General features: G+C 45.2%; 1 protein-coding gene and 1 non-coding gene across 2 annotated transcripts in view; one reads left to right on the forward strand and one right to left on the reverse strand.

Annotated features, from left to right (window-relative positions):
* Positions 1–2,194: 2,194 nt before the first annotated feature.
* LOC121453097 lies at positions 2,195–2,360 on the reverse strand. The gene has a single exon (XR_005974971.1). It is a non-coding gene; the product is annotated as a U1 spliceosomal RNA (small nuclear RNA).
* Positions 2,361–6,603: 4,243 nt separating this feature from the next.
* Positions 6,604–27,532, forward strand: part of Wwtr1 (WW domain containing transcription regulator 1) — a 114,028-nt gene continuing 93,099 nt past the window's right edge. Inside the window, exons 1-2 of the mRNA XM_041659205.1 lie at positions 6,604–6,844; positions 7,175–7,609. Of these exons, the coding sequence (XP_041515139.1) occupies positions 7,179–7,609 (431 nt within the window). The 5' untranslated portion in view covers positions 6,604–6,844; positions 7,175–7,178. The remainder of the gene's footprint in view (positions 6,845–7,174; positions 7,610–27,532) is intronic.

Consider the following 27,532-nt stretch of genomic DNA (forward strand, 5'->3'; position numbering starts at 1 on the left):
AGATAATGATGTTAAGGCTGAGACATAATATAAAGTATTGTTCTCTCTAATTAGATGGGACTGAAAAGGATGAAATGAAGAACATGGAAATTTAAGGGGAAGAAGAAAAAGTCCAATGCAAAGATGACAATAGAGTTTAAATGGCAGTGTTGAGCTGGGTTTAAACATGGGAGTAAGGGCTGGAGAGATGACTGAACAGTTAAGAGACTGGTTGCTTTTTCCAGAGGACCCTGCTTTGATTCCTAGCACCGACATGGCAGCTTCCATCCTCTTTAACTCCGGTTCCAGGGACTCTGACTCCTGACCTCCCTGAGTACCAGGCATGCATATGGTGCATAGACAAACACGAAGGCAAAATACTTCGACCCCTCTTACTTCCTATACATACAAAGCAGTATAGAGGGAATATTCAAGGATCAGCCCTTTTGGAATGAGATAAAAGCTCACTGGACTCTGTGAAAAGCAAGGTCAAAAAGTCTATGAAGACAGCGATTTGTTGAGAGACCTAGGGTGCCAGATTAATAGCTTTGACCTTTATTCCTTCCTTCAGGCAGTTGTTAAAAAGTTTCAGTGCCAGGGAATGATGTCATGAAAATAGGAGGCCAGAGAAACCAGTTAGGAGGCTACTGGGAACATTTTTGAGATAAGGTCTTGTGGAAGTGTGAAAGGAAGGACGGATCTGAGCAAACCAGAAGAAAGGATCAATAGTATTTACCTCTGACTGGATGTGAACGGACAGGGGGACTAGGGGTGGGATGGCCCAAGAACAGCTTTATGAGGAAATGCGTTGGGGGAGGGTTTGGTGACTTCTGGTGGAGCGTAGAGAGCCAGATTTACATATCAGCAGGAGTGTGCTCAGCTGATTAGCATAAAAAAACTGTGGAGTTTCTCCGGGACTTGGGCAGAAGGCTTGTAGTGATTTCATACAGCATTACTAGGCAGCAGTGCCCTGCTCACACTGGATGCCCAAGGGGAACCAGAGCAAAGAGCAACTGTTCGTGACTGACCCATGCAGTTTTGGTTTTGCTTGTTTAACTTCATGCTTTCATTGTATGTATTTGGACAAAATACTTTAAAACCGATTGGGCCGGTTTTCTTACCTATAAAATGAGAATTTATTACATATTGGCTCTTGTTTATGAGATTTAAATCAATGTCATTATTCAAGGTTTGTGTTTTACCTTTTCTTGCCACTTTGCCTGGAGGTCCAGTTTGCTCCTATGTCCAGTGTCCAGCCCCCAAATCGAACAAATAATTTTCATTTTATCTTTAGAATATGCATTCTGCATATAAGCTCTAATTTTCAAGGCAGAGAAATCCATTTTATTGCATACAGTTCTGCACCCTGGTCTTGCTCTGGCTTTGTTGACTTTACTGGAGCTTACTAATGTGTCTGTGCTCAGTGAGCGAGCTGGCAGGAGCCTGGAGTCAGCTTTAAAACTCGACTTTTCTCTCCTTCTCTCTCTCTCACATATTTATTTTTTATGTGTGTGAACAATTGCCTGTATGTATCTATGTGTACTGCATGCATGCCCCATGTCCACAGAGGCCGGAAGAGAGCGTCAAATTCCTGAAATAGCGTTATAGATGGCTGTGAACTGCCACGAAAGTGCTGGGAACTGAACCAAGGTCCTCTGTAAGAGTGGCAAGCACTCCCAGCTGCCGAACTATCTCTTTAGCCCCTACTATTATTTTTAGACAAAGTCTTGGCAAGTTTCCTAGGCTCCTATGGACCTTGCTCTGTAGCCTAGGAAGGCCCTGATTTTGCAATCCTCCTCCTTGAGTCTCTGATTAGCTGGGATTAGAAACTTGCTTTAGTGGGCCCCGCTGCCAAGTGGTTTTCCTAACAGGGTAGTTGACTTCTTCCCTTGAGGCTCAAATCTGTTGAAGGTTTCAAAGTACCCACCTGCCTAGGGGAAGGTTTTGGTTGGGAGGCACTCCAGTCTCCTTGTTCTAAGCTGTGGCCTTACCATATTTAAGTGGACAGTATTATATAAAGGGACAGATAAAGGAGGGTGGTTTATTGGCTTGAACAGATTACAACTTTAGTAAAGGAGTGATGTATGAGTTAGGGAGGTTAAATTACTTGCCCTTTGTAGAAGGTGCAGCTAACTGCTTCAAAGCTTGCCTCCTCCTCCTCCTTCTCTTCCTCCTCCTCCTCCTCCTCCTCCTTTTCCTCCTCCTTCTTTTTATTAAGGAGAGAGAGCAAACATAGTACACCAGTACCACAAATCATGCAGCTGAGTTTTTCACATTTGGGGAAATTGCAGAGGGCAGAACATCCGGAATGCAATGGCTAAGTCTCGTTCTGGGAAAACCACCTTCATGATCATGGTACCTCCCCCCTGCCCGGTAAATAGCAAAGCTTGTGTCTAACAATGGGTCAAGAGACATTTGTTAATTGCCTTCATTTAAAATTTTGCTTCTATTGTTGTTTGAGACTGTCTCATTCTGTAACCCAGACTAGTCTAGGCATTTTGACAATCTGATGCCTCAGCCTCCCCAAGTGCTAGGATTGGAGGAGTGAGTCACTGTTCCTGTGGGATCACTTTTATTTTTAGGCAGAGTTTCGCGTAGTTTCAGGACTCAGTTGAAGATGACCTTTGACTTCTGACTTTCCTGCCTCCACCTCCCCAGTCCTAGCAATTAGGACTTGTAGTCCCTTATCTAGCTAGGGAAGTCAGAGCAGGAACTCAAGGCAGGAACCTGAAGGCAGGAACTGATAAAGAGACCCTGGAGGAATGCTGCTTATTGGCTTGCTCCTTGTGCTATGCTCAGTTTGGAGTCTGATAGCACTCAGGATCAATAAAGAAAATGCATTGTGGTCCTGACTTCAGGCCAATCTGGTGAGGGCATTTTCTCAATCGAGGTTCCAGTTTCCAACATAACTCTAGATTGTGTCAAGTTAAAGCAAACAAACAAACAACTAGCCAGCACATCACAACACCATGCTACCCTTTATGTATGGGCAGTACCTGGACCTGATAGCTGTCATTGAAGCTATTATTGTTGGAAGGGTCGGGATAATAGCAAATCGTATTGAATCATCTATCAGGAACCTTCCTGGAGGGACTGAAAAGATGGCCCAGTGGTTAAGAGTCTTGTGTGCTCTTTCAGAGGACCCAGGCTCAATTCCCAGCACCCACACGGCAGCTCACAACTGTCTGTAACTCCAGTTCCAAGGGATTCAAAATACCAATGCACATAAAAAAATTAAAAAAAAAAAAAGAACCTTCCTGGAATGGGACTGGCTTCAAACACCATCCCATCAGCCCTGCAGCTTCCGAGTTAGTAACCTTCCCATCCCAGGTACTTCCTCTAGCTCCACGGTTAATTCCTTCCCTTTTGCAGACTCTGTTTCTGATGGAGTGAGCCTCAGAGGCTTTCCTACCAGTCCTATAAGTAGAGAGAGGACATGGTGTATGGAGAGCAACGGTTTTGGGTGCACGCAAGCAGCCAACCCTTCTTCTTTCGGGAGCCTATCCAGGAGCTTTTTAAACTCCGGTGATGATCTCATATGGGTTGTGTAATTTCTTGTGGAGCAGGGGGTCATAAACAATTTGGCAACTGTAAAAGGTTTCTGATGCCAGGTGGTGGCCAATGTGGCCAATGCCTTTAAACCCAGCACTGGGGAATCAGAATAAGGCGGATCACTGAGTTTGAGGCCAGCCTGCCAGGACAGCCAGGGCTATACAGAGAAACTCTGTCCCCCAAAAAACTAAGTTAAAAAAAGTTTCTGGATATATACACACACAAGACCAAAAATTAATCCAAAATCAAACATCACGAATCTGAATGGTGTTTCTGGTAGCACTTGCCTGTGTGGCATCTTGCGACTTTACTGTGCTCTTGGTTTTGAACACACAGCATGCACATTTTGCTCTGTGCACACCGGCACAGCACACAGCACTGAGGAACACGGCTTGAAACACTACTGCTCAGATTTGCACTGCAGTCTTCTTTCTGGGCACACGATGTTCTGCTTCTACAGAAACACAATGATTTAATTATGGAAAACACAGACAATGTTTTTTAACCATCATTCCTCAGTATGCATCATATTAGCGTATCTTTGGGTTATAGGGTGTTAGAATGTTTGGTGTTAAAACTTGACTGTTTGAATTGCTGACTTGAGTTTCATAAGAAGAAATCATTAAATGAAATTTTCTCTTGGAACTAAGACAGAACTCCCAACAGTTTCTGAAAAGGCCCTAAACATACTTCTGCCATTTTGTGCTACGCCAGTCTCAGGACCAGCTATTGTAAAATAAAAAAAGTGAAAAATACCGAAGATGTCCTTGTCCTGCGACATCAAACTGTTTGGTTCTTTATACAGAAACAATCGTATTCATTGTCTTACTAACAGGGAAAGATCCGAGGTAAGTGTTCTGCCGGTGAACTACAGTTGCAGTCCGAAGCATTGTCTTGAATGAACGGCAAAATTCTATATATACCCAGGAATTGTTTTAAAATCTTTATGATTATCAAGAAATGCTTTGTACATCACATTTTATACACCTATATAGGCAGGACTCAGGTAAACATTTTTTCAGGCAAAAAGAGGCCATGATTGGGAAAATTCAAGAGGCCTTGATACAGGGCTACCCTCTTTTTGCCCAGTCTTTGAGGGGCGCAGAGTCACAGCTCAAGTATAGATAACTTGGCATGTAGCTCACTTTGAGATAGGATACAGTTATTCAAGAAGTGGACTAAAATTTAAAAAAAAATTTTTTTGTTGTGTTGGGGAGGGGCTCATGTGGAAGCCAGAGGACATCTTAAGGACGTTGGTTCTCTCCTTCCTCAGTGTGTGGTGTGGACAGTGAACTCAGGTCCTCAGGATTGCCCTTGGGGCCTTTACCAGCTGGCCCACCGTGTGGTGCAGGTGCACTCTTCTATCTTTTTTTTTTTTTTTTTTTTTTTGGTTTTTCGAGACAGGGTTTTTCTGTGGCTTTGGAGCCTGTCCTGGAACTAGCTCTGTAGACCAGGCTGGTCTCGAACTCACAGAGATCCGCCTGCCTCTGCCTCCCGAGTGCTGGGATTAAAGGCGTGCGCCACCATCGCCCGGCTCTTCTATCTTTTAAAGGAAAAATTAAGGAGTGGCCTTGCCTTTGTCCCTTCAACTTCACAGGCCTTTTCATTTTTTCTATAACACTGTTCGTGAACTGTGGATTCAACTTTTATTTTGCTCTTTAACAAAGTAAAGCACAAAGCCTGAATTTAATATAATTCTGTTGACAAACTTGCACCCAGCCCAGGCTAAGCAAAGTGCTTTACATGTATTGCCTCTTTTAGCTTATCTAATAAACGTCTATTAGAATCTGCGGGTCGGGTAGGGGCTTCCTGGAATTTGACTTAAAGCGGCCACCCTTTCTTGGAGAGAGGCCTAAGGAGAGAAGGAATAGAGTTGAGCAGCTGGCAATGGGAAGGGCAAAGCCGCCTCCCTCTTCCCGGCAGCTGTCGTACCAGGCCTGACCTCCTTTCCCCCAAAGGCAGGCAGGGGTCTCCACCTCTGGCCCGGGTCCAGTCGGTGGGAGGACGGGTGGCTTTTTCCGGGTCACTGGCACACCCTCTCTCTCCTTGCCACCTGCCCCGGTTCCATCCCAGTTCCAGGCTCCCAGGAGGGACTCAGGGACATTCCAATCCTCCCACTACCCTCTCAGACGCCGCGGGAGGAGGGAAGGGGGCGCAATTGCTTGGCCCTTCTAGAACCCAGCTTTGTCTCGGTCTATTTTTTTTTTCTTCCAACCCCCAGTATCCTGATTCACCCCGCAGAGGAAACTAACGATTGATGAAAGGCTTGAAGGTTGGTAGTTTACAACCGACTTTTTGGCGAAGACGCATCTTCAGCAACAACGGCGCTTTTGTTTTGTTTTTTTTTTTTTTTTTTTTTTGGTTTTTCGAGACAGGGTTTCTCTGTGGCTTTGGAGCCTGTCCTGGAACTAGCTCTGTAGACCAGGCTGGTCTCGAACTCACAGAGATCCGCCTGCCTCTGCCTCCCGAGTGCTGGGATTAAAGGCGTGCGCCACCATCGCCCGGCTAACAACGGCGCTTTTGGGACACCGTCTGCGCTCTTGCAGACAATTGAAAGCCAAACCGCCAAGTTGCCTCCTCACCAGACCAAATATGGTCACAAGCGCTAAGCAGCCTTCCGTGGAAAGTCTGGCCTCGCGGGTGTCTCCCTGCGCCAGGGTGCGCCCCGGCCCGACCTCTGGCAGCTCCGCGCCCCGTGCCGCGAGCCGGGGGCGGGGGCGCAGCGTCCTGGACCGACCCTTTCTGGGCCCTGGCCCCTCAACAGTCTACCCTCCGTTATTCTCAGGCTTGGATTTTGTCCATAACCCCTTGATTTAACAGGCTTGAGCCATTTTCTCTTTGATCCCGCCCCAAGTCAGTGGTAAACTCAAAGGAATGCAGATAGAGCGCTCGGCGGGAGAGGTCGGCGCGGCGGGGCGGGGGCACGGTCTCTCTCGAGCCGCCAAGTGCCCAGCCCACCCCCGCCAGCCGGGCTGGGGTGGGAGGAGGAGGAAGAGGAGGGGCGTGGGGCAGGCTGGCTCCGGCCAGGAGGTCATGCATAATTCAACAGCTCCACTTTCGGCCCGCCTCTTTCCTAGGGGTGGGAGTTTGCTGCAAACTTTGTTTATGGGACAGTCCGGGAGCCTTGGCGGCCGCGCTCGTCTGTGTTTTCTCCGTCGCCTCCTCGCGTAGTGCGAGCGCTCGGGGCCGGCTCCGGGGATGTAAGAGTCCAAACCTTCGGCTGCTGGGAATCCGCTCAGGATCTGCCAGCCGGGGCCGAGTTCCAGTTTGCTAGTTCGGGAGGCTCCCAGGCTCGGCTTCCCCGCGTGCCCAGGTAGCGCCCTCCGTGTCTCGCACCCTCTCGGGAGCCCGGCTCTTCGGCATCCGCGGTCCCGGCGCCTGGGGTCGGTGGTGGGTGTGTTGCTCGGGGGGGGGGGGCTGCGACCCGGCCTGATGCAGGCACCCCCTACCTCCCCCAACCTCTGTCTGCTCAGGGGAGCTTCTTGGCTGCCGGAAAAGTTGCATAATCTCGGAGGCCGGGGCGCCCCCTCCCCCACCGCTGGTCCCTCGACCCGTACCTAACTGTCTCTGAGTTCTCTCTGTCCTAACCCCGGGACCCTGATTCGAACTAAAAGCCTGAACTGATCTTCCTTTTCCCTTGCAGAAAGATGAATCCGTCCTCGGTGCCCCCTGCGCTCCCGCCGCCAGGGCAGCAAGTCATCCACGTCACGCAGGACCTCGACACGGACCTCGAAGCCCTCTTCAACTCTGTCATGAACCCCAAGCCCAGCTCTTGGCGGAAAAAGATCCTGCCGGAGTCCTTCTTCAAGGAGCCCGATTCTGGCTCGCACTCGCGCCAGTCCAGCACCGACTCATCGGGCGGCCACCCCGGGCCTCGACTGGCGGGCGGCGCGCAGCACGTCCGCTCGCACTCGTCGCCCGCATCCCTGCAGCTAGGCACTGGTGCGGGCGCCGCTGGAGGCCCTGCACAGCAGCACGCGCATCTCCGTCAGCAGTCCTATGACGTGACCGACGAGCTGCCACTGCCCCCCGGGTGGGAGATGACCTTCACCGCCACTGGCCAGAGATACTTTCTCAAGTAAGTCAGCCCCCGCCAAGAGGGGCACAGTTGTGATACCCAGGACACTAACGCGTTCGTGATGTGTGTGCGCCTCTGTGTGTGTGTGTGTGTATTGGAGAGACAGAGAGCCTGATTGTGACTCTTCCAAGTTTCTTAAGAGATCTGCAAAGTTGTAAAAGTAGGGAGTGAGCCCCGGGAGTTGAACTTGACTTAAAGCTGTTTTCGCGATTTTAGGCCCTTAGCTCCCGACCTCAGAGCTAGGTCTATTAGCATAAGATAACAGGAACGTTGGGAGACCTTGGAAGAGAAGGTTCTGCCGGTGAGTAGGTGGCCTGGGTTCTTCAACGACTTAGGAAAAGCAAGCCGGAAAAGATCACAGCGCCTAGTGGGTTTACCTCTCCCAGCTGGTGATGTAATGGCCACACAGCACAGTGATGTAATTACCAACTGCATTGTAAAGTAGTTATGGGTTGGACCAACAAATTGTGTGGAAATTGGGTCAGGAGTCTTATGATGTTGCACTTGGTAACCTGGAATACCATCCCATCAGGAATGTGCGTTGTCATCCTTCACGTCACATTGGTCCAGCTTTTGGATGTACATTAGATTCAGTTTTTGCATATAGGTTGTAGAGAAAAAAGTGTATTTTCAAATGCTAGAAGAGATTTGCATTTCTGAGGAAAAAACAAGCTGGGACTTGAGTGGTTCTCAGAACCAGTGAGGTCATAGGGGTCAGGCCAGCAAAGGCCTGGATGGAAGTTGTGGCTGGACCACTTGGTGCGGAATCACTTCGGCTTGAAAATGCCGGAGAACTCGTGGCTTAAAGTTCATCTTCGAGCCCTGTTTCTTTGTTGAACTAGCCTTGTTTTAAAGGTTCAAATGTAAGACGGTTTGTACTATTTTCAAAGTTTAACCAAACTCTTCTTTGGCGTTCATCTCTGATACTTTGATTTTAGGCCCTAAGAATGAGCACGCGGTGGCAAATGAGGTTTATTATGCACAAATCTGAGATTTATTTATTTCTTCCCCACCCCAAAGCTATTGACATCTTGTGCATATTCAGATTTGTTTTACTGGCGGGTGGTGGCACACGCCTGTAATCCCAGCAGCCAGGAGGCAGAGTCAGGCAGATCCAGGTCTTGGCGAATTTGGAGGCCGGGACAGCCAGACCCAGGAAAAATGTGTCCAGTAACAGAAACAACAGCAGCAAAGGTTTTATTTTATTTGTATGTGTGTGTGCCTGGGTGTATAGTGTATGTATCACATACATGGAGTTCCCATGGAGGCCAGGAAAGGATGTCTAATTTCCAGGAACTGGCAGTGTGAGCTGCAGCTTTCTCCCCTAATTTGGGATTAGGGTGCTAGGGACTGAACCCCAGTTCTCTGCAAAAGCATCAAGTGGTCTTAACTACTGAGCCATCTCTCCAGCCTCTTGGGAATACTTTTTATTGTTTATATCTTTGTTTTGGGGGTTGGTGTGATGCTGACATCCTGAAGCCAGCCTAGTGGCCTTTTATCCCAGTTGGTGCCTGGATTATTGAGCCATGGTGTAGACATGTGCTCAATGCTTTGATCTCTAAATAGTGGTAGAAGGCAGGTATGTGATGTAATAGCATAGCATTTTTCTAAGTTTACAAAGGAAGATATCAGTGTTCACAATATTGTGTATTAAGTTCACTTAGGTAAGTGCAGCTGTATTCACGATATAAAAATCTTATTTCACCATGACTTTTACTAACATGAACTTTGCAGTAAATATAAGTCTCAATAATTTTAGATTGCTCTTTTTGGTCTCAGATGACTTTTAAACTGCTCATGAATGCACCCATAAATATAATTATTGAATTAGGAAATAAGTGCTGGGATTGCCTAATGTCTGTGGGAACATAGACAAAAATGACCTCTAAGTAAAAACAAATTCTTTCCTACATCTCTTCTTAAATGGTTAAATTTGCTCCGATGTGTTTGTGATCTAGGGCAAAAATTGAAGTTAGCCTTGGGTGTAGAAAAAGTTGCTGTGATCCAGTTCTGTCTGCCCATGCAACTACAGGCACTCCTCCAGCTAAACCAGAGTGCTTCATCGTTTCATTTTGAATCGTCAGTGGAGTGTAAACAGGGGGTTGGCCTGACCTGATGCCATCCCTGGAAATTTCTTAGCTAAGTAATTAGGAGAATTTAAGGGATTATGTTTTTTGTGAATATTGTCTTGTAGAATAAGCGATCTGCCAAGAATTCTCGATGTCTCTGAGAGCTTTGCTTGACGTTTGAGTGAGGTAAATGCTCTGTGTCACATTTTGTTACCCAGCCTTCAGGAAACCGGTAGCTGTCGACTCTGGTTGAATTCTCTTGAACCCTTGTTCCTCAGCTTTATCATCTGTAAGTGGGGTTAGCTGAGGAGTCCTATTCGTGACTATGGGGAGCCGAGGGCTGTATCGATCAGAAACCAAAGGAATTTAGAGTTGACAAGGATCAGTTTAAGGGTTTGGTGGCTTGGTGTTTTATGTTTTTTTTTTTGGCAGAAGTGGTGTTATTTCACAGTGGACCCTGACAGAAGTGGACTCTATTTTGAAGCAGGCGTTCTTTGTCCTTTCAACCCTCCCCCCTTTTACCTATGTCACTAACACACCTGAACAATGAGTATGGGGAATGGAGCCTAGACCTCTAAGAGGCTTTTAGCCATCTTTTGTCATTTTCTTAGGTAAGCTAGATTAGTCCTAGGTATATGATGATGTCATCACTTTCTGCTATTTTTATTTTTTTTTAAGGGCAAGGTCTCACTCTGTAGCCCTGGCTGGCCTCCAACTCACAGGTTTGCTTTCCCGTGTCTCTGAGTGCTGGGATTAAAGACAGCCTTTTCTGTTTCTTCTTAAAGGTGACTGAGTATTCACCCCTTTGCTCTGCTGTGGCCACCTTTAAGGTACCGGATAGAGAGGCAAAGCTGAGGCCCGGTGGTTCCTCTGATGCCTCTGAGTCCACCCAAGTGCAGCCTGGCTCATTGGGACTGAACCCACCAAGGGCTAATTTTTAGTCTATTTTCTCAGTGCCAGAGAAGGTTAGATTCAGTTGTGGTCAGCCCAGCCTACTATGCTGGGAAAGCCAGAGCTCCTGGGAGGACAGCAAGCACTCTTAGTGACTGAGCCATCTCTTTAGGTCCCCTACTGAGGTTATCATTTATTTTTAAATTTCTGATTATAATGAAATACATGGTTTTTGTGCATGAACCATAAAATAGAGTTATTATTTTATTTATTTATTTATTTATTTTGCTTTTTCGAGGCAGGGTTTCTCTGGTTTTGGAGCCTGTCCCGGAACTAGCTCTTGTAGACCAGGCTGGTCTCAAACTCACAGAGATCCGCCTGCCTCTGCCTCCCGAGTGCTAGGATTAAAGGGGTGCACCACCACCGCCCGGCCAAAATAGAATTATTAAAGAAAATGATGGCCTTCAGTCAACTTTTTCAGTCTTTATTCTAGAAATGTTATTGTAGAGAAGAAGTAACAGTTCTGCTAGAAAAAACTTTCCCCTGCTCTTATATGCGATGTCATTGACCACTATTAATAATCTTTAATAATAGTTGTATTTTTTTTTTTAAAGACTGGGTCACTTGGTGTAGCTGTGGCTGGCCTGGAACTCCTGTCTGTCACTGCTTCCTGAGTGCTGGGATTAAAGTCATGGTTACCACACCCTGCTGTTCTGCCTTTTCTGAAATTTATGTTTATGTGTGTGTGTGTGTATATGTGTGTATAAATATATACACACACACACACACACATATATAATTTATTTATTTATTTATTTATTTATTGGTTTTTCAAGACAGTGTTTCTCTGTGTAGCTCTGAGTATCCTGAAACTCACTCTGTAGACCAGGCTGGTCTCGAACTCATAAAATATGTTTTTTAAACCAAACATCTTCACATTGGTAACAGATCTAGTAGTATAGATCTCTTTGGTTGAACAGCAGTGGTTTCCTTCAATCCTCAGTGCTCATAGATAAGAACTTTAGACTTAAAAATTGCATCTATATTTAGCTTCGGTTTTCCATTTAACCCTCAATGATCCCCTGATAAGATAGGGGGAGCCTAGTTCCTACACTACTAGTTTTTGGTTTATTTTTGTTTGAGTTTGTTGTTTGTATGTTGCTTGCCTGCTAGTCATCTTTGTTATTGCTTTGGTTTTTCCTCAACATTTATTTATTTATTTTAAGTCAGGGTCTCGTGTGTCCCAAGCTGTTTTCAAAAGCTGAGAATTCCCTTGAACTAGTGATTCGGTACTCCAGCTTTTCCTCCCCGAGTGCCGCTGGGACTTCAGGCATGTGCGACCTACCATGCTTAGTGCATATTCTTGAAGCCATGGTTTCACGCATGCTAGGCAAGCACTCTATCAGCTCTACTGTAAAACCAGGCATTTTGTCACTTTGGGTAGTGTCCCATTCCGTAAGTCAGTGCATTTGGCCGGCTTACAGGTTGCCGCCCACATTACCGGAGCCAGGAACCTCTAACCCGAATTTGTGCTTTGTCTAAATGTTGAGACAGGATCCCACTGTGTAGCCCTGATGGTCCTGGAACTTTTTCTTTAGGGCAGGCTAGTCTTGAACTCACAGAAGTCCACCTGCCCCTGTCTCCTTATTGCTAGGAGTAAAGCGGTATACCATTAATCTCATAAAGTCTTTCTTTTTAAGATTCATTGTTCCTATTTTTTAAATTTATTGTGTGTGTCTGTGTGACTGCCCCGTGCGCTGGTTCTCAGAGGGCAGACAGAGCAGGGTGTCTGTCAGGTGTCTTGAGTTAGAGGCAGTTGTGAGCTCTGAGAGCTAGGAACTGAACTTGGGCCGTCTGGAGGAGCAACACGTGCTCTTATCCACCGAGCCATTTCTGCAGCCCTTCCTTATTCCTTAGAGTTGGAAATCCATAGTCAACATTTCTATGATTTTAATTCTATAAAATGACTCATTTCCTAATATATTAGTCAGAATTGGATTTGATATATTTATTGGTTTGGGGTTTTGAGACAGGTCTCTCACTATGCAGCTTTTGCTAGCTGAGGACACAGCCCTGAAGTAGACCAGGCTGGCTTTGAACTCAGGGATCCACCTGTTTCTGACCCTGAGAACTGAGACTGAAAAGGTGTTCACCATTTTGTGGAACAGATTGAATTTTAGCTTTGCACTTGTGCCTGACATTATAAACCCTTAACCAAACAAGAGCGAATATATCCAACCCACAACGAAATGGATTTTTTTCTTACTCTTCATTGATTAAATTTACACCCCCTTTCCTTCATATTTTGACCATTTTTTTTTTTGAGACATGGTCTCATTCCGTAGCCCAGGTTGGCCTCAGGTCCATCATGATCCTCCCATTTAGTCCCTGAGAACTTGAATTATAACTTCTGGGTTTCTTCCTGAGGGACCACTTTTTATTTACTATTCAATTACTATATATTAATTCTATGTAAGAATAGTTTTTATTATGACATTTTCATACATGACTGTCATGTTCTGTGGTCATATGTTCCCCCCATTACCTCTTCTGACTTCCATTTTTCCCTGATCCTCTTTCTCTTTCCCCCGTAAATCTCTCATCTACTTTCATGTCTTTTTCATTTTGAGACCCAGTGAATTTAATTGGGATGGTTTACATGGGAAGGGGCTATTTATAGGGTAGGAAGACTTTCCTAGTCTTGATGTCACTGAAGAAAATGGCTCTCCCTCCCCAGAAGCCAGTAGAATTCCCTCAGGGAGAGACTGGCCCTCAGGAGCTCCACCCTCTAGCAGCTGGTGACTTCCTGTAAATATTCAGGGAAGGTGGACCATGATTTTCTAAAATAATTTTTGTCTAGTGTATCTAAGTAACTTTTAATGTGTTTATGTATTCTTTGCCCTCATGGTCTAGAACATATTCCATGTTTTGTCCAGTCCTTCTGGGTGCTTTCACTGTTCTGTATAATCAGTGTATTGTGTCAAGATTGAATCCATGTATGGATGAGGTCTCACAGGCTTCAGATAGAGAAGTTCTTAGAGTTCCTGTAAAGGACAGGAAGGGGAACAGTCAGAAAGGCGGGAGGACAAAAGAAGATGCCTGAAAGCCAGGAAAGAGTGTGTCAAGGAGGAATGGTTAGTACCGCGAACCTAGACAGGTTCAGGGAACCGAGTCCACTCTTTCGTGGACTGGACTGTGGCAAAGACTGGGGCTGAGGTACTAGATCCCCTCAGGATCCACTCCCTTTCTGTCCTTCACTAGAAAAGGTCAGGCTTCTAAGAGATAAGAAGCAAACTTGACAAAATAAAATATAGTAGGACGAAGCAAAAACTGGTCATGGCAACTGGAGGAAGTGGCAAGGGTCCCAAGAGCAGGCACGAGAGTCAGAGACCCACTCATTCTCACAGTCAGGAGTCCCATAAAAATGCTAAGCTAACAGCTATCATGCATACACAGAGGACCTGGTGCAGACCTGTGTAGGCCCTGTGTTTGCTACTTCAGTCTCGGTGAGCTCAGACTGTCCCATGTTGTCTGGTTGTGGGTTTCTGCATCTGTTCCCATCTGGAGGAAGCCTCTCTGATGATGACTGGATGAGACTGATAGGAGTATAGCAGAAAATCATTAGGGATCATTTTATTGAATTTTTTTTTTTTTTTAAAGACATGTAGGTTTGGTTTTGCTCTAGGTCTCTGGGCTAGTCTCTGGTTCTTGGTTACCCAAGCAGTGTTGTGTATGGGTGTCTTCTGGTGGAGGGGGTCTTAAATCAAATTGGACATTGGCTGGCTCCTCCCACAAGTCCTGTGCCACCGTCACCCTAGCATATTTTGTAGGCAGGACAGATTGTAGGTCGAAGGTTTTTGTGGCTGCGTTGACATTCACACTTCTCTCTCCGCAGCTTGCAGAGTACCTTCTTGCTTCGAAGAGACTAGAATGTAGGAATCTAGGGGTGATGGCTCTAGGCACCAATTTGACTTCTTGTTTAGTGAGTTGTGTGAGTGTTGTTCCCAACAATGCCCTCCACCCTCACTGTCAGCTGCAGAGAGCAACCCTTTGTCTTAACAACAGCCTGGGTTTTTTTGGTTTCCATGGCAACCCCATTGGCCAACAACTCAATTGCCACTGGAAGTCTCACCTGGCCACAAGAGATGGTCAGTTAAGACTCCATATCCCCAGGCTAGGAGTCCTTGTTAGGATTACCTTCGTATATTTTAGGGATTTCTGCTGCACTAGGTTCCCACCCCATCCCCCAAATGCCCCCTCCAATTCCAGTCTCCCTGCACTCTCCCTCCACCCTATCCCCCTCTCCCACCTGGTCCCTTGCTGCCATCCCTATCTGCTCCCCTCCCAGTCAGCCCATAACATCTATTCTGTTTCCTGCTCCCAGGTCTCACAGTCGAGCTGACTGGCCTAGAACTCACTATGTTCACAGGGCTAATCTCAAATTCATGGAATTCACCTGTCTCTGCCTCCCGAGATTGCTGAGGTTAAAGGCATGGAAGGGGATCAAATTCAGATCTTCAGGCTTGGCCCCAAGGACATCTTGCTGGCGCCCAGAGAGTTTTTTCCCTACCCCATAAATGAGACAGAGTCTCTTTACATGGCCTGCTGGAAGTCACTAAGTACGTCCTACATAAACCAGGCTGTTCTTGAACTCACAAAGCTCTTGAATGGTGAGATTAAAGCTACATATCACCATGCCTGGCTCAGAGTTCCTTTTTATTAGAACCAGATTATTAGGCCAAAAGTTCTTTGTCTAGAAGGGTTACCAGTCGGCCTCTAAGATCACAGTGGTATAAGTGGTGGATTCTGACCTTTATGTACAGACAAAGCTGTGGTTCGTCAAGATGAGCTGGGGGCAAGCGACAGAAACGTGAGCTGTGACTGAATCTGAGAAACAGGTCAGCCTGTTTGCGCTTGTCAGTCTGAATGAGCTTTGCACATGAGGAGATACTGCATGAAGCTACAAATGATTGATCTTTTAAAGGGGATGTTGTAAGAAAATAGGCGTGATTCTTGTGAAAAATGGTCTCTGTGTTAGGACCCTTGTGCTGTCATGGATTTTCAAAGCTAAAGTTTTGGGAAAGGGGGGCAAGTAAGATAAGGTTAGACAAGTGTGTAGACACAGGAATGCTTAGGAAAGTCTTGAGGTGTTTTGTAGATAGATGCCTTCGTTACAGGATTGAACATCGTTGTTGCCTGGGTTTGCGGCGGGATAAAAGAGCTTCCTTGAAGCGTGACTTGCTTATTTAAACTTCAGCTTATTGTCCAGACGTAAACACCTTGACCAACAGAACCGTGTGTCTTCAGGTAGCACCGAGTGCTGTTCTTCTTCCTGACAAGCTCCATGACGCAGGTGATGGCAAGCGAAGACCGCTCCTTTTGTGGTGTTGCCGGGCTTTGATCTTAAGCATGAGAGTGGCCAGCTTTGGTTTGCTTCTTGTCTGGAGCCTGCTTGGATGGCTTTTAAAACCTGTTTGTTTCACCCATCAGCCAACTAGGCCTTACCCATAATTCCCGAACTTTGATTATGGGGGTTATTATTGGACAAGAGTGTCTTTGTCAAGGAGCACGTTTAATACTCTGGGGTCTAGCGTGACTAGCGGATGTAAATTGTATGGAAGTAATTAAATGTGAAGGAAATGTCATGTGGACTGAATTTAAATGTACAGACTTTGTGGCATTGATTTTTTTTTTTTTTTGTCCTTTCTTTCTTAAACTTATACCAAGAAGGCTGGAAAGAGAAAAATAAAGGTTCAGAGAGTTAGGGAAGCAGATATGGGGAGCAGGCTCTGCCCGTCTTTGCTGGTTAAAATCTGAAATCGGGAGCGGGTATTATGTGAATGCCATTGCCCTTCATATGAACCCTTGAGGCCAGATGCCGGGGAACTCGCTGTGCTGGGGAGCTTGAGTCTCTTCCCAGCCAAGTGTCTTATCTCCACATATCTGTGTGTCCATCAGGGGAGTGGGTTTTTTATGTTACCAGGCAGGCTTGGAGGAAGCTATGGAACTGATGCCTGTTTCTCCAGTTTTGCACCATTTTCTGCATAGGGATGCCCCAAGCTTCATACAGAGGGGCCCCTCTTTAGATTTCTGGGCAAGAGCTGTGCATTTCTCTCCTCGCATGGGATGTCCTCTGCCTCCGTGCTTGGTTTTTTAAGACTTAGCCAACTCCATCTCCTCCCTAACACCCTAGAGGACCAAACAAGTAGAAAGTCTCTCCACCTCTTCCAAATTCCCATAGTAATTTAATCTGTACCATGCAGTATTTGACCATTAAAATGTTGTGAAATGCTAATTGTCAAAAGGATGGGCTTAATTCATTTCCCTAACTTGGCCTCTGAAAATATGGACTGGGTGTTGTGTTAGCTTTAGCTTTATGCACATCGATGCAGGGAAATACGGTGTTGATATAGAACTATATTTTAATTTTTTTTAGGTGTGTGTGTGTGTGTGTGTGTACATGACTGTAGTGCCCAAGGAGGTGTGTGTGTGTGTGTGTGTGTGTGTGTACACATGACTGCAGTGCCCAGGAGGGAGGCAGAGGCATTGGATGCCTGGAGCTGGAGTTATAACTGGTTTTAAATTGCCCCAATGTGGGTGCTGGGAATTGAACTCAGGACCTCCAGAAGGGCTTTTAACCACTAAGCCATCTTTCCAAGCCTGGAACGTGCTTTTGAAATCATCACTACATCACTGGTCGGAGGTGAGAATGCACACATTTAGATTTGGTTCAGTAGTACAAGTTTGATTTGCAGTTAGCTTGGTCACAGCAGACTCCCCTTGTCTGCCCTGGTGGAGGGGACCTCTGCTTTATTTTCATTCTTTTTTTTTTTTTTAAGATTTATTTATTTATTATGTATACAGTATTCTCAGTACTCTGCTTGCAAGCCAGAAGAGGGCACAGATCTCATTACAGATGGTTGTGAGCCACCATGTGGTTGCTGGGAATTGAACTTAGGACCTTTGGAAGAGCAGGTGGTGCTCTTAACCACTGAGCCATCTCTCCAGCCCCCTATTTTCATTCTTTATACGTAAGTTCCTGCGGATAAGAACCAAATGTTGGCTACTTTGCATTTCCTGAGTACCTAGCTTAAAAATTCAATTAATGCTTCTTGAAATAAATACAACTGATTTTTCACTTCTGCTCATTGGTTCATTTGGTAATTTTCCAATTGCTATTTGTTGGGTTCATTTTGTGTCCCATCATGTTTAGCACAGTAGGTGTATATATATGGCAGACTGCATTCTGTAATATGTTCTACTGTTCTTGGTATTTATTTTCTTGTCTGACCGTACATTCTAAGACCTCCTCAGACAGAACAATGACGGTCCAAGAGAGAAAACGTTGCTGTGAATAGCACACTGTCTGCCTCCATTCCCAGATTATTTCCCCCGTTCTCTTTGGCTTCGGAAATTTACTGCCCTAACACTGAGGCTTTGACAAGTTCTCGAGATTGAAACTTTCCCAGCGGAGCCCGAGAAGGCTGTTTTTGTTCCAAGAGATTTCTCTCCCTCCCCCAGGGTGTAAAGTAAATGGGAATTTGGGGTCTTTGCTGTAATTAAGCAGGTTAACTTTGTCAACAGTGAGCATATGCACGTCAGAGAAGCTGGTCAGTCTTGAATAGTCAACAAAGACTCAGGTTCATTCTTGGTGGACCACCATCACCCATAAATAAACTTGAAAGGAAATTTCATCAGATAAACTGAGGAGAGATTGTACTCCTGGGGACACACCATTCTAAATCATATGTTTATGATTACTATTTTCACGTAGAGATGATCTTGATGAGATGTTTATTTCTGACACTGAAGATCAGTAGACTGGCCCAAGAATACCTTTACCCCTTGGGCTACCTTGCTGCCCCTCGTCATTTTTTAAGGAAAAATTTGATTACCCAAAGACAAGAGACTCAACAAGTTTAGTTGCTAAATATACATTGCATTTGCATGATAAGTTACATTTGTTTATTTTCAGTTCTTTTTTTAAAGATTTATTTATTTTGTATACAGTGTTCTGTTTGCATGTTTGCCTGTGGGACAGAGGAGGTTGCCAGATCTCATTACAGATAGTTGTGAGCCACCGTATGGTTGCTGGGAATTGAACTTGGGACCTCTGGAAGAGCAGCTAGTGCTCTTAATCAATGAGCCATCTCTCCAGTCCAGTCCAGTCCAGTTCTTTTTTTTTTTTAATTTTAAAAATGTGTGTTTGTGTGCATGTGTTCAGGTATTCATGGTGGATGGACTTTGGTAAGGAAGTCATTCTTCTGTGTGTTGATCTTTTTTCTCTCAGAAGGCCCGCCCTCAAAGATCAGGGGTCAGCCAGTCTTATTCTTTCTAGAACCCAGACTAGAGCCTGAAAAGGGATACTTTAATGGGATGTAGTTAGGCTTTCCCTTGCTTCTCCTGTTGTCTTCAGGAGCTGGATCATCTAGTTCCTGATATACATGCGCATCGGTTTATCAAACAGAAGTCCCACTCTATGCGTGCAAGCCTGAGCACACACACACATACACACACACACACACACACACACACACACACACACACACACGTAAACTTGCGTTTGGACAGCAAGACCAGGCCAGCCTTGACCTCACAGAAAAATCCTCTTGCCTCTGCCTCCTGAGTGCTGGTATTAAATGTATGAGCTACTATGTCTTTATACATTCTTTTTAATACATTCCATGTTTAATCATCCCAAGAACGGTATGACTGACTTTATCCTCATTTTAGTCAAGAAATCAAGACAGAGAATCTTTAAGTTGGCCAGAGTCATATGCCAGTCAAACCCTGGCCGTGGCTGCCCTTTTCCAACCTATAGGCCTGGTTGGCTCTTCACTGTCAGGATCTCATCTTTTCTTTCTGCTTCTCCATTCCTGTTGTCTCCACCCTAGTGTGACTTGATTGTTCCTTTGTAGGTTGTAGTAACCTATTCTGGACCTTGTCCCGGGTACGTCATCACTAGACACTCCCATTGTTCTCCACTCCACTCCACCACTGTCAGGGAAGTCTTGTCCTGTCAGGACTGACCTTCTGACAGGTTTCTCATCCTTTCCGGTGTGAACCCCGTGCCCTGCTCGTCCAGGTTCACTGTTTGCTGGCCTCTGAGTGGTACTTGCCTCCTTCCCAGAGTATCTCCATCTCTTGTCTGATCTTTTTTTGTTTGTTTGTTTTGTTTTTCAAGACAGGGTTTCTGTGTGTAGCTTTGGAGTCTGTCCTGGCCCTTGCTTTGTAGACCAGGCTGGCCTCAGACTCAGGGAGATCTGCCTGCCTCTCCTCTCGATTGTTGGGATTTAAAGGCATGTGCCACCATCACCTGGCTCTTGTCTGACCTTTTACCCAGTGCATTCTCCCATGTAGGTTCATCTAGGCTTTATTTCTTTCCTGGCTGCTCAGTTTTTAGGGTCTTTGCCTCTACGAGTCTAACGGTAAAGGTTGTCGGGCTTAATTTCAGTATCTCAGATTTGAAAGTCCAACTAGGTTTATATCCTGTGGTGGGTTCATGTCTGATCTCACACTGAGGTGGACCCCCCAGGGAGGGCATTGAGTAATGGGATCAGTAGGCACAGTACCTTAGGACACTGATTTGGACCTGAACGTTAGGTCTGTGGCCTGATTTTCCTCATTCTTGAGTGAGGAACTTGAAGGAGATATTAGCCAAGGTTTCCTTTTATTTCATTAGTGGATTTAAAAAAAAAGATTTATTATTGGGACATGATTTAAGTAAAACATAATTTACCTAAAGTGTGTAATTCAATATTTTTAGTGTATTCATAGGTACTTGCTCTCAGTCTTAGAACATCTTCATTACTACAAAGAAAACCCCTACTAACTGGACAACTATTAGCTCCCACCCTTCTCCAGCCCCATTCCCACCCCGTTTGTTTATCCCTCCTGGCTTTAGCAAGCACTCATGTGTTCTCTGTTCCCCTACATTTGCTTATATATTCTGGCCAACTTGTGTAAATGGAAGCGTGCAATCGTGGGCTTTGATGACAGGCTGCTTTGACCTGGCACGGTGTTTTCAAAGCTCCTCCACGAAGCTCCTCCACGTCGCACGCAGGCATGGCGCTTCATTCCCCTTGTAGCTGAATGATGGCGTCTCCTACTGGTTTATTGTAAGCAGATGGACGTTGCTATTTCCTTCGTCTGCTGATCTGCTGGTGGATATTTGGCTTGTTTCTCTTGGCAGTTTCTTCTGTTGTTGAGAGAAAAGTGGCCTCTTCCTTCTCTTCAGTGGTTTCTATGGTTGCCAATGGCAGTTTCCATCCATTGCTTCAGACATGGAACTCTGGACCTAGTGGTGGTGTGTGCACAGTGTGGAGAGACAGGTCGGACACTTGGCCAGCAGCTGCGGTAGCAGCGGAGGACAGTCAGGGAGTACTCATGAGTTCTGTTGTTAGACATTCCACTTTGAATCACTGAATGAGGTTGCATAACCAGCAAGCTCTCATTTCCTTGTTTGTAAAATGGAATCAACTTCGTTCCCTTAGAGTCAGAGCTATGCTAGACAGGGCCTAGAGCTCAGCCAGTGCAGAAGGACCTTATTATGGCCAGAAAAACAAGTATGTAAGTCAGTGCATACAAGTTCTAACATAAGTTCTTCAAGTTGTCATGTTTAATATAGTGTCTTCAACCTTCCCTCCTGAACAACTGCAGGGGGCAGGCTGGACTTATTTATTTATTTATTTGTTTGTTTATTTTTTATTTATGTGTGTGTGTGGGGGGGTGTGTGCCGTGTGGGTTTATATGCACGACATGCGTGCAGGTTCCTGTGGAGGCCACAAGAGGATGTGACGCCTGCTGGAACTGGAGTTAGAAGCAATTGTGAACTGTCCTGTAGGTATTGGGAACCAAACCAGGGTCCTTTGCAAGGGCAGCATAATAGGCTCTTAAGCACAGAGTCACTGCCCAGCCCCCTCATCGCCCTTCTCCAGCTGTGTCTAGTCTTACGCTCTGGCCACTGCACCAGGGCATTTGAGAAAGCCTATCATGGCTGCGGTATCTCCTGGTCTTTGAAAAGATACAGAAGGTGCCTGCTTTATTCTCTTTGGGGACAAGATGGGCTGCTTCCTTTGCAGGCTTTACATAAAGGTTGTTTTATATGGTGCTGGTCATCCTGAGCTTACTTATTATGTGACTAAAAATTTTAAAAATAATTTTTGTACCTTCTGAGATTGTAATATAGTTCCATCATTTCTCCCTCCCCTTTCATCCCTCCAGACCCTCCCATGGACCCCTCCCCTTCTCTCTTTCAAATTCATGGCCTTAAAAAAATTGTGCATGTGTGTTTATAAATCTTGTCTTTTAAAAAAAAAGACAAAGTCTTACTGTGTAGTAAGACCTCCTAGCTGGCCTGAGAACTTGCTTCATAGGTCAGACTGGCCTCAAACTAACTCAGAGAAATCTGTCTGCATTTGCCTCCAGAGGGCTGGGATTGTGGGATTGAAGGTGTTGGCCACCATGCTTGCTGTGTATTTGGGGTTTGTACATAAAGCTGGCAACACCGCTGCCCCCACCCCATAATTGGTGGAATGAAAGATGAAGTGTTAGTTTGAACCCAACTTTATTTATAGCTTGATATTCATAACAACCACTGTGGGTAGAGTTGTTAGTAAATTAAGGAAATTGTAAGGACTCCTTGAGATTGCAATTTAGACTTTAGGTAGGACCTGCCCCTACACACAGTCAACCATTTTAGAAAATTATTTTACAGTACGGTTTTAGATGCATTTAGATGCGTATAATTTTAATATTTATAGTCACAGGTCTTTTGAGAAAACAGAATAGTGTTTTTTTTTTTTTTTAATTAAATCAGATAGCTTCTACCACCACACTCTTGGAGGTGGGTAAAAAGCACGGTTGGGTCTGCGAGTCTTGAGTTTTTCCTGTCCTGGACCCAGGCTTGTGGGATGGATCCTGCCTCAACTCCTGTGAGAAGGTTGTTTCCTGGCCATCCACACTTTGTGGAGGAGATGCTGACAGAAGAGCACCTTCAAGTCTGCCCTTCCCACACTGGGATTGTGACCCCGTGGAATTACTGAATTTAGAGACAAGGAAGGAATTAGTAAGGGGCATTTATTTCATTTTGCTGTCTCTTAATGCAAAGTGTGTCCAAACAAAGTGGCTGAGGTGAGAAAGGACATCACTCACAGGGTGACTTTTGGGCCACTCGGTCTCTGTCTTGGCCCTGCAAAAGGAAGGCTTAGTCATGGAGTCCTTAGCCATTCTTATTACCTTGGGCTTAGGCACCGTGAGTCAGCTTCCCATTGTTCCGCTCCAGGGATTTCCTGATTTACATGTAAACTCCTGTTCACCTGACCAAGAGGGGTCAGGCATGTGACCTGGGCATCACCCAGGGTGGTAATTCTTGGCCCTGCATTTCTGGCTCACATAGAGCCCAGCAGGACCATTCCAACTCCAGTCGGCCTGAGAGAGAGGGGATTCTTAGCATCCTGTTATTTTGTCCCTAAATGAAGGCATAGTCCATCAGTACAAAACAGGAGTAGAACGTTTTTTAGAATTTTATCTTTTGCTGTTGACCTAAGTGGCAGGGATTTTTTTTGTCCTTCCCTCCTTCCTTCCTTCCCCCCTCCTTTCCTCTCTCCCTCCTTCTCCCCTTCCCTCTCACCTTTCTTCCTTTTTTTTTTTTTTTCCTGTGTAATCCTGGCTGTCTGCAAACTCACAGATCTGCCTGCCTCTGCCTCCCTAGTTCTGGGTGATATTACCAATCTTTATATTTATTACCAATGATCATTTTCAGAGCTGGAGGAAGAAACAAAATTAAAGGTTGATTTTTATATGTTATTTGGAAACTACTCTTTAGAATTATCCTTTCCTCAAATATTATGAAATGGGATTTAAAATAAAACTACTTTTTTTTTGTTTGTTTGTTTGTTCGAATCCTGTCATGTGCTAGGTGAGTGTTTTACTAGTGAAGCCTGGAAGTTTGTTTTCCCAATATAGGAAAACCTCACTGAAAATATCATGCTAGTATCATTCAAGTATTTCCTTAGATGTTCACATGTGAGCTTCTCATCGGGTTACAGGTTTCCATAACTAGATCTTAGATAGTAGCTAGATTGGTGCTTTTGTGGGTTTGGTTTGGTTTTCTTCCTGATGTGTTCTGTTTTTGATCTAAAACTCACAGGGCCTTTTATGTGCAGTCGTGTGCCAATGATATCTGCAGCCACAACCATCAAGGGTCGCTCATGCTAGAGCGTATCTTTGTGGCTTTGTTTCTTCCTTCCCAAGACACCAGGTGACAAAAAACCACAGGCTGGATGCTGCTGGAGGCTGTGGCGTTCAAGTTCTAGGTGGGGTTAAGGTGGTTGAGGTGGGCAGGTGCTGTAGCCCAGCAAATCCAGAACCGGTTCTCAGATGGCCAACTTAAAGATTCTTTTCCACGAGGCTGTAAGTAGCCTTAATAAGAAGACAGGAAACAATGTGTGTACTTGCACTTGACCACACTCTGTAGCCTGAGGAACTCTGCAGAAAGATCAAAGGCACAGAGGTCAGTTGGAGAAAGAAGGGAGACCACCTTTGAAATGTAAATAGCAACACTGATTTAAATAAGGGCAGGCTGTGGTGGCACTCGGAAGCCTGAGGCAGGAGAATTCATAGTTTGAGGCCAGTTTGGGTTACCTTATGAGAAGAGACTCTGGTCTCAAAGCACTGAATAAAAAGAGAGAAACAGGGAGACTAAGGCCTTTCCTGCCTTTGGACTCGATAACGGGTGGGAGTTGGGAAACACCTTTTCTTCTCTTTGAGTTGTGCTTTGAACTATTTGGCCGAGATAACAGCAAGGCTTGTGTCATCTGATTGGAATTTTTCATGGTGCTGTTTGAAATAGCCAGACTCCTGCTAAATAACCATTTTCCCAAACCTCTGAAAACTCACACTGTCTTTCCTCTCGTTAGGGCTACACACATTCCAGCAGCTGGGAAAAAGACACTGCTTGGCAAGAGTTAGCAGCCTCTCTTACCCGGAGCCCTGAAGCATCACAGGGGCCGAGGTTCACTTCAGCGGCAGTTGCTGAGAATTTGTTCACGTGGTTCTCTTTGCTGCTAAGGGTGCAGCTCCTAACGTTCTCCAACGTGCCTTAATAATGGTTGCTTTTCTTCAGCCTTGACAACAACCAAACATACTACTCATAGGCTATGCTATATAAAAAAGCAGGAGAAGGTCTGGCCTGCCCATTTTGGGAATCTCATCAATGAGAAGTTCACGTGGCTTCATGGGCTACGCAACATGGATGTCTTCAGCTTGGCTTGACATCACATTTGACCCTTACGGTCTGAGACTGCCCTTTCTAGCCACTGCACGGCTCCTTAAGCTGTTATCTCTTATTATTTTTTTCCTTTATTTTTTGTCCTGGCTTAGATACACGGACCTGGCATATGTCCCCTTTTCAAGCCTTTACCTTTAGGGGCATGAAGAGTATGGTATTGCCATCAAGATTCGGTGTTCATTTGCTGACTGCATTTCATTGCTTGGCATAAATATGGAGTTAACTTCCCCACAAAGTCCCTCTACCCCATGACTGAAAATGAGGGTGTTCTCTAAATTTGGATCATAGCCAAGAAAGAAGGGGACTAGATAAGGAGTATGCAACAACAAGAATTTTTGCCAGATAAAACACTGATGTCCGGTTACATGTGAGTTTCTGATAAACACTGGATAAATTTTTAGTGCGGGCACAACCCAAATTTTGCATGGGACCTACCTACTGGTAAAGATAGTTTGTTGTTTATCTGAAATTTACATTTAAGTGGACATTACTTTTTTATATTTTTCGCTCAGGGTTTCATGTAGCCCAGGCTAGTTTCATGTAGCCCTGGCTAGTTTCATGTAGCCCAGGCTGGCTTCAAGATGGCCTTGAACTCAAAATCCTCCTGTCTCCGTGCCCAGCCGGAGCAGTGGGATTGCAGGCGTGTGCCCCCATGCCCAGTTGTGTTTGCCAACTCTGGCTACTTTATATCCCCCAGGTGACTCACTTCTTTTCTTTTTGGTTTGTTATTGTTCGTCTTTCTGGGGAGAGGTGCTGGGGAGTGGCCCAATGGGCAGGCTATTACATTAGCGTGAATTAAAAAAAAAGGGCAGGGCCTAAATAAAGTATTGGCCAAGCAGCTGCTTGGTGGCCTCGGGACAGAGTGGGTGTTCAACTACCTGTTCACTCTATCCCCGGATTGGGCAACACCTTGTTTTGGATGCTATTTTTGGATGTTCCCCTATATTGCATGTGTTTCATGACCTCATCACGCATACATTCAGTACGGGCACCTTTCCAGCCGATGCCCTTTCGTAGTCCACAAGGACAAGCACCTTCAGGATATTTCCTTGGAACCTATTAAAAAAAGGAGTAGAATTTTACCTCTTAAGAATAGAGAGTCTGGTTGGGGGTGGTGGTTAATGCATATATCAGTAAAGTAAGGGTCGTTTTTATTTGCATACTAAATATGTTGGTTCGGTCAGTTCTTTCTTTTACTGTACTACAGAATACATATATGTGTGTATGTATGCATGCATGCCCCCTCTTTAAATTCTGGCTCATACAAAGTAACTGGGTTTTGTTGTTGTTTTTGAGACAGTCTCTCTAGGTGGCCCTGGATGTTCTGGAACTCTATCTAGATCAGACTGGCCTCAAACTCATAGAGATGTACTTGCCTCCGCCTCCCTAGCGCAGCGATTAAAGGTGTGTACCACTACACGGCTTGTCGAGTTCTTAGCTTATTTTAGTTCCCGGTTTTAGGAGTTTAGGGGAGGGAAAATCCCCATGAACTAGGCTGAGGTGTAAGATGTTGCGCTGAGGGGTCTACTCCGTATTACTGATCATCTGTGGGGCTTTCTGGGATCTCAATTACTATTTAGTAGGATTCCATAATCCAGACTGACAGAGTAGAATTAATTTATATTCAGTTACTTCGTGCACAGTTTCCCCAATTGAAGACCTGCCCCTTTTAGCTTCCTTTGGCTGCGAAGGCCATCCGAGGTGTTTTTTTATTTCTCTTAGCCCTGCAGCAAAACTCCTGTGTCATGAGTGACAATTAACTTTGCTGTCATTATTGTGTGGTTGTAACACATTCATTGCTGTGAATGGAGTATGAGTGTCACCTAGATCCATGAGCTCAGCGGGGTGTCACACACCTAGGGTGGGACTTGGTAGAAGCTTCCATGGGAAGCGCAAGGTGCTGACTGGAGGTGTCTGAATGATTAAGGAGGCGACATCTGGCTTGAGTCAGGGATTAAGTACTCGACCTTGATTCCTTATGAGAAAACACTTGTTTGCTTGTAGTCTTGATTTCTGCCTCATTAGGGCAAAAACAAAATTGGAGTCACTGTAACTCATGAATCAAGAAGCACAGGGTAGTCTGTTTCATCAAATTCTATTTCATTGCTTTGATTTGCTTCTCCAATTTTGTAAGAAACATAGCAAACATACCCTTAGCAAAGCTCTGGTGTTTTTTTCCAATTTTTTTTTTTTAAACTATTGTGTCTCTGGGTTTCTTTGAGACAGGGTTTCTCTGCGTAGCCCTGAATGTCCTGAAACCTCACTCTATAGACCAGGTTTGTCTTGAACTCACAGAGCTCCCTCCTCCTGCCTCTGCCTCCTGAGGATAAAAAAGGCTTGTGCCACCACCACCCTACATTTTTAAAAAAATATTTACTTTATTTTAAGCTCTGTGTATATATGTGTGTCTCTGAGATTCCTTTGAACTGGAGTTACACACAGTTGTGAGGTGCCTGATGTGGGGCTGGGATTTGAACTTAGGTCCTTTGCATGCTCAACATATTCTCTTGACCTTTGAGCTATCATCTCTCCAGCCTGGTATTGTAGAAAGATGCAGCAATTTGGTTGTCATACCCTGGAGTGCGACTACTTCATCTCAAGTAATAATCCAGTCTGTAGGACTTGGAGACAGAGCTTGGGCCTTGGGCCAGAACTTAATAGTGTTCTGTTTCT

Source organism: Microtus oregoni, unplaced genomic scaffold, assembly GCF_018167655.1.
Source record: "Microtus oregoni isolate MIOR12 unplaced genomic scaffold, Mior012 000010F_ref0000083, whole genome shotgun sequence".
In the NCBI taxonomy this organism is placed as follows: Eukaryota; Metazoa; Chordata; class Mammalia; order Rodentia; family Cricetidae; genus Microtus; species Microtus oregoni.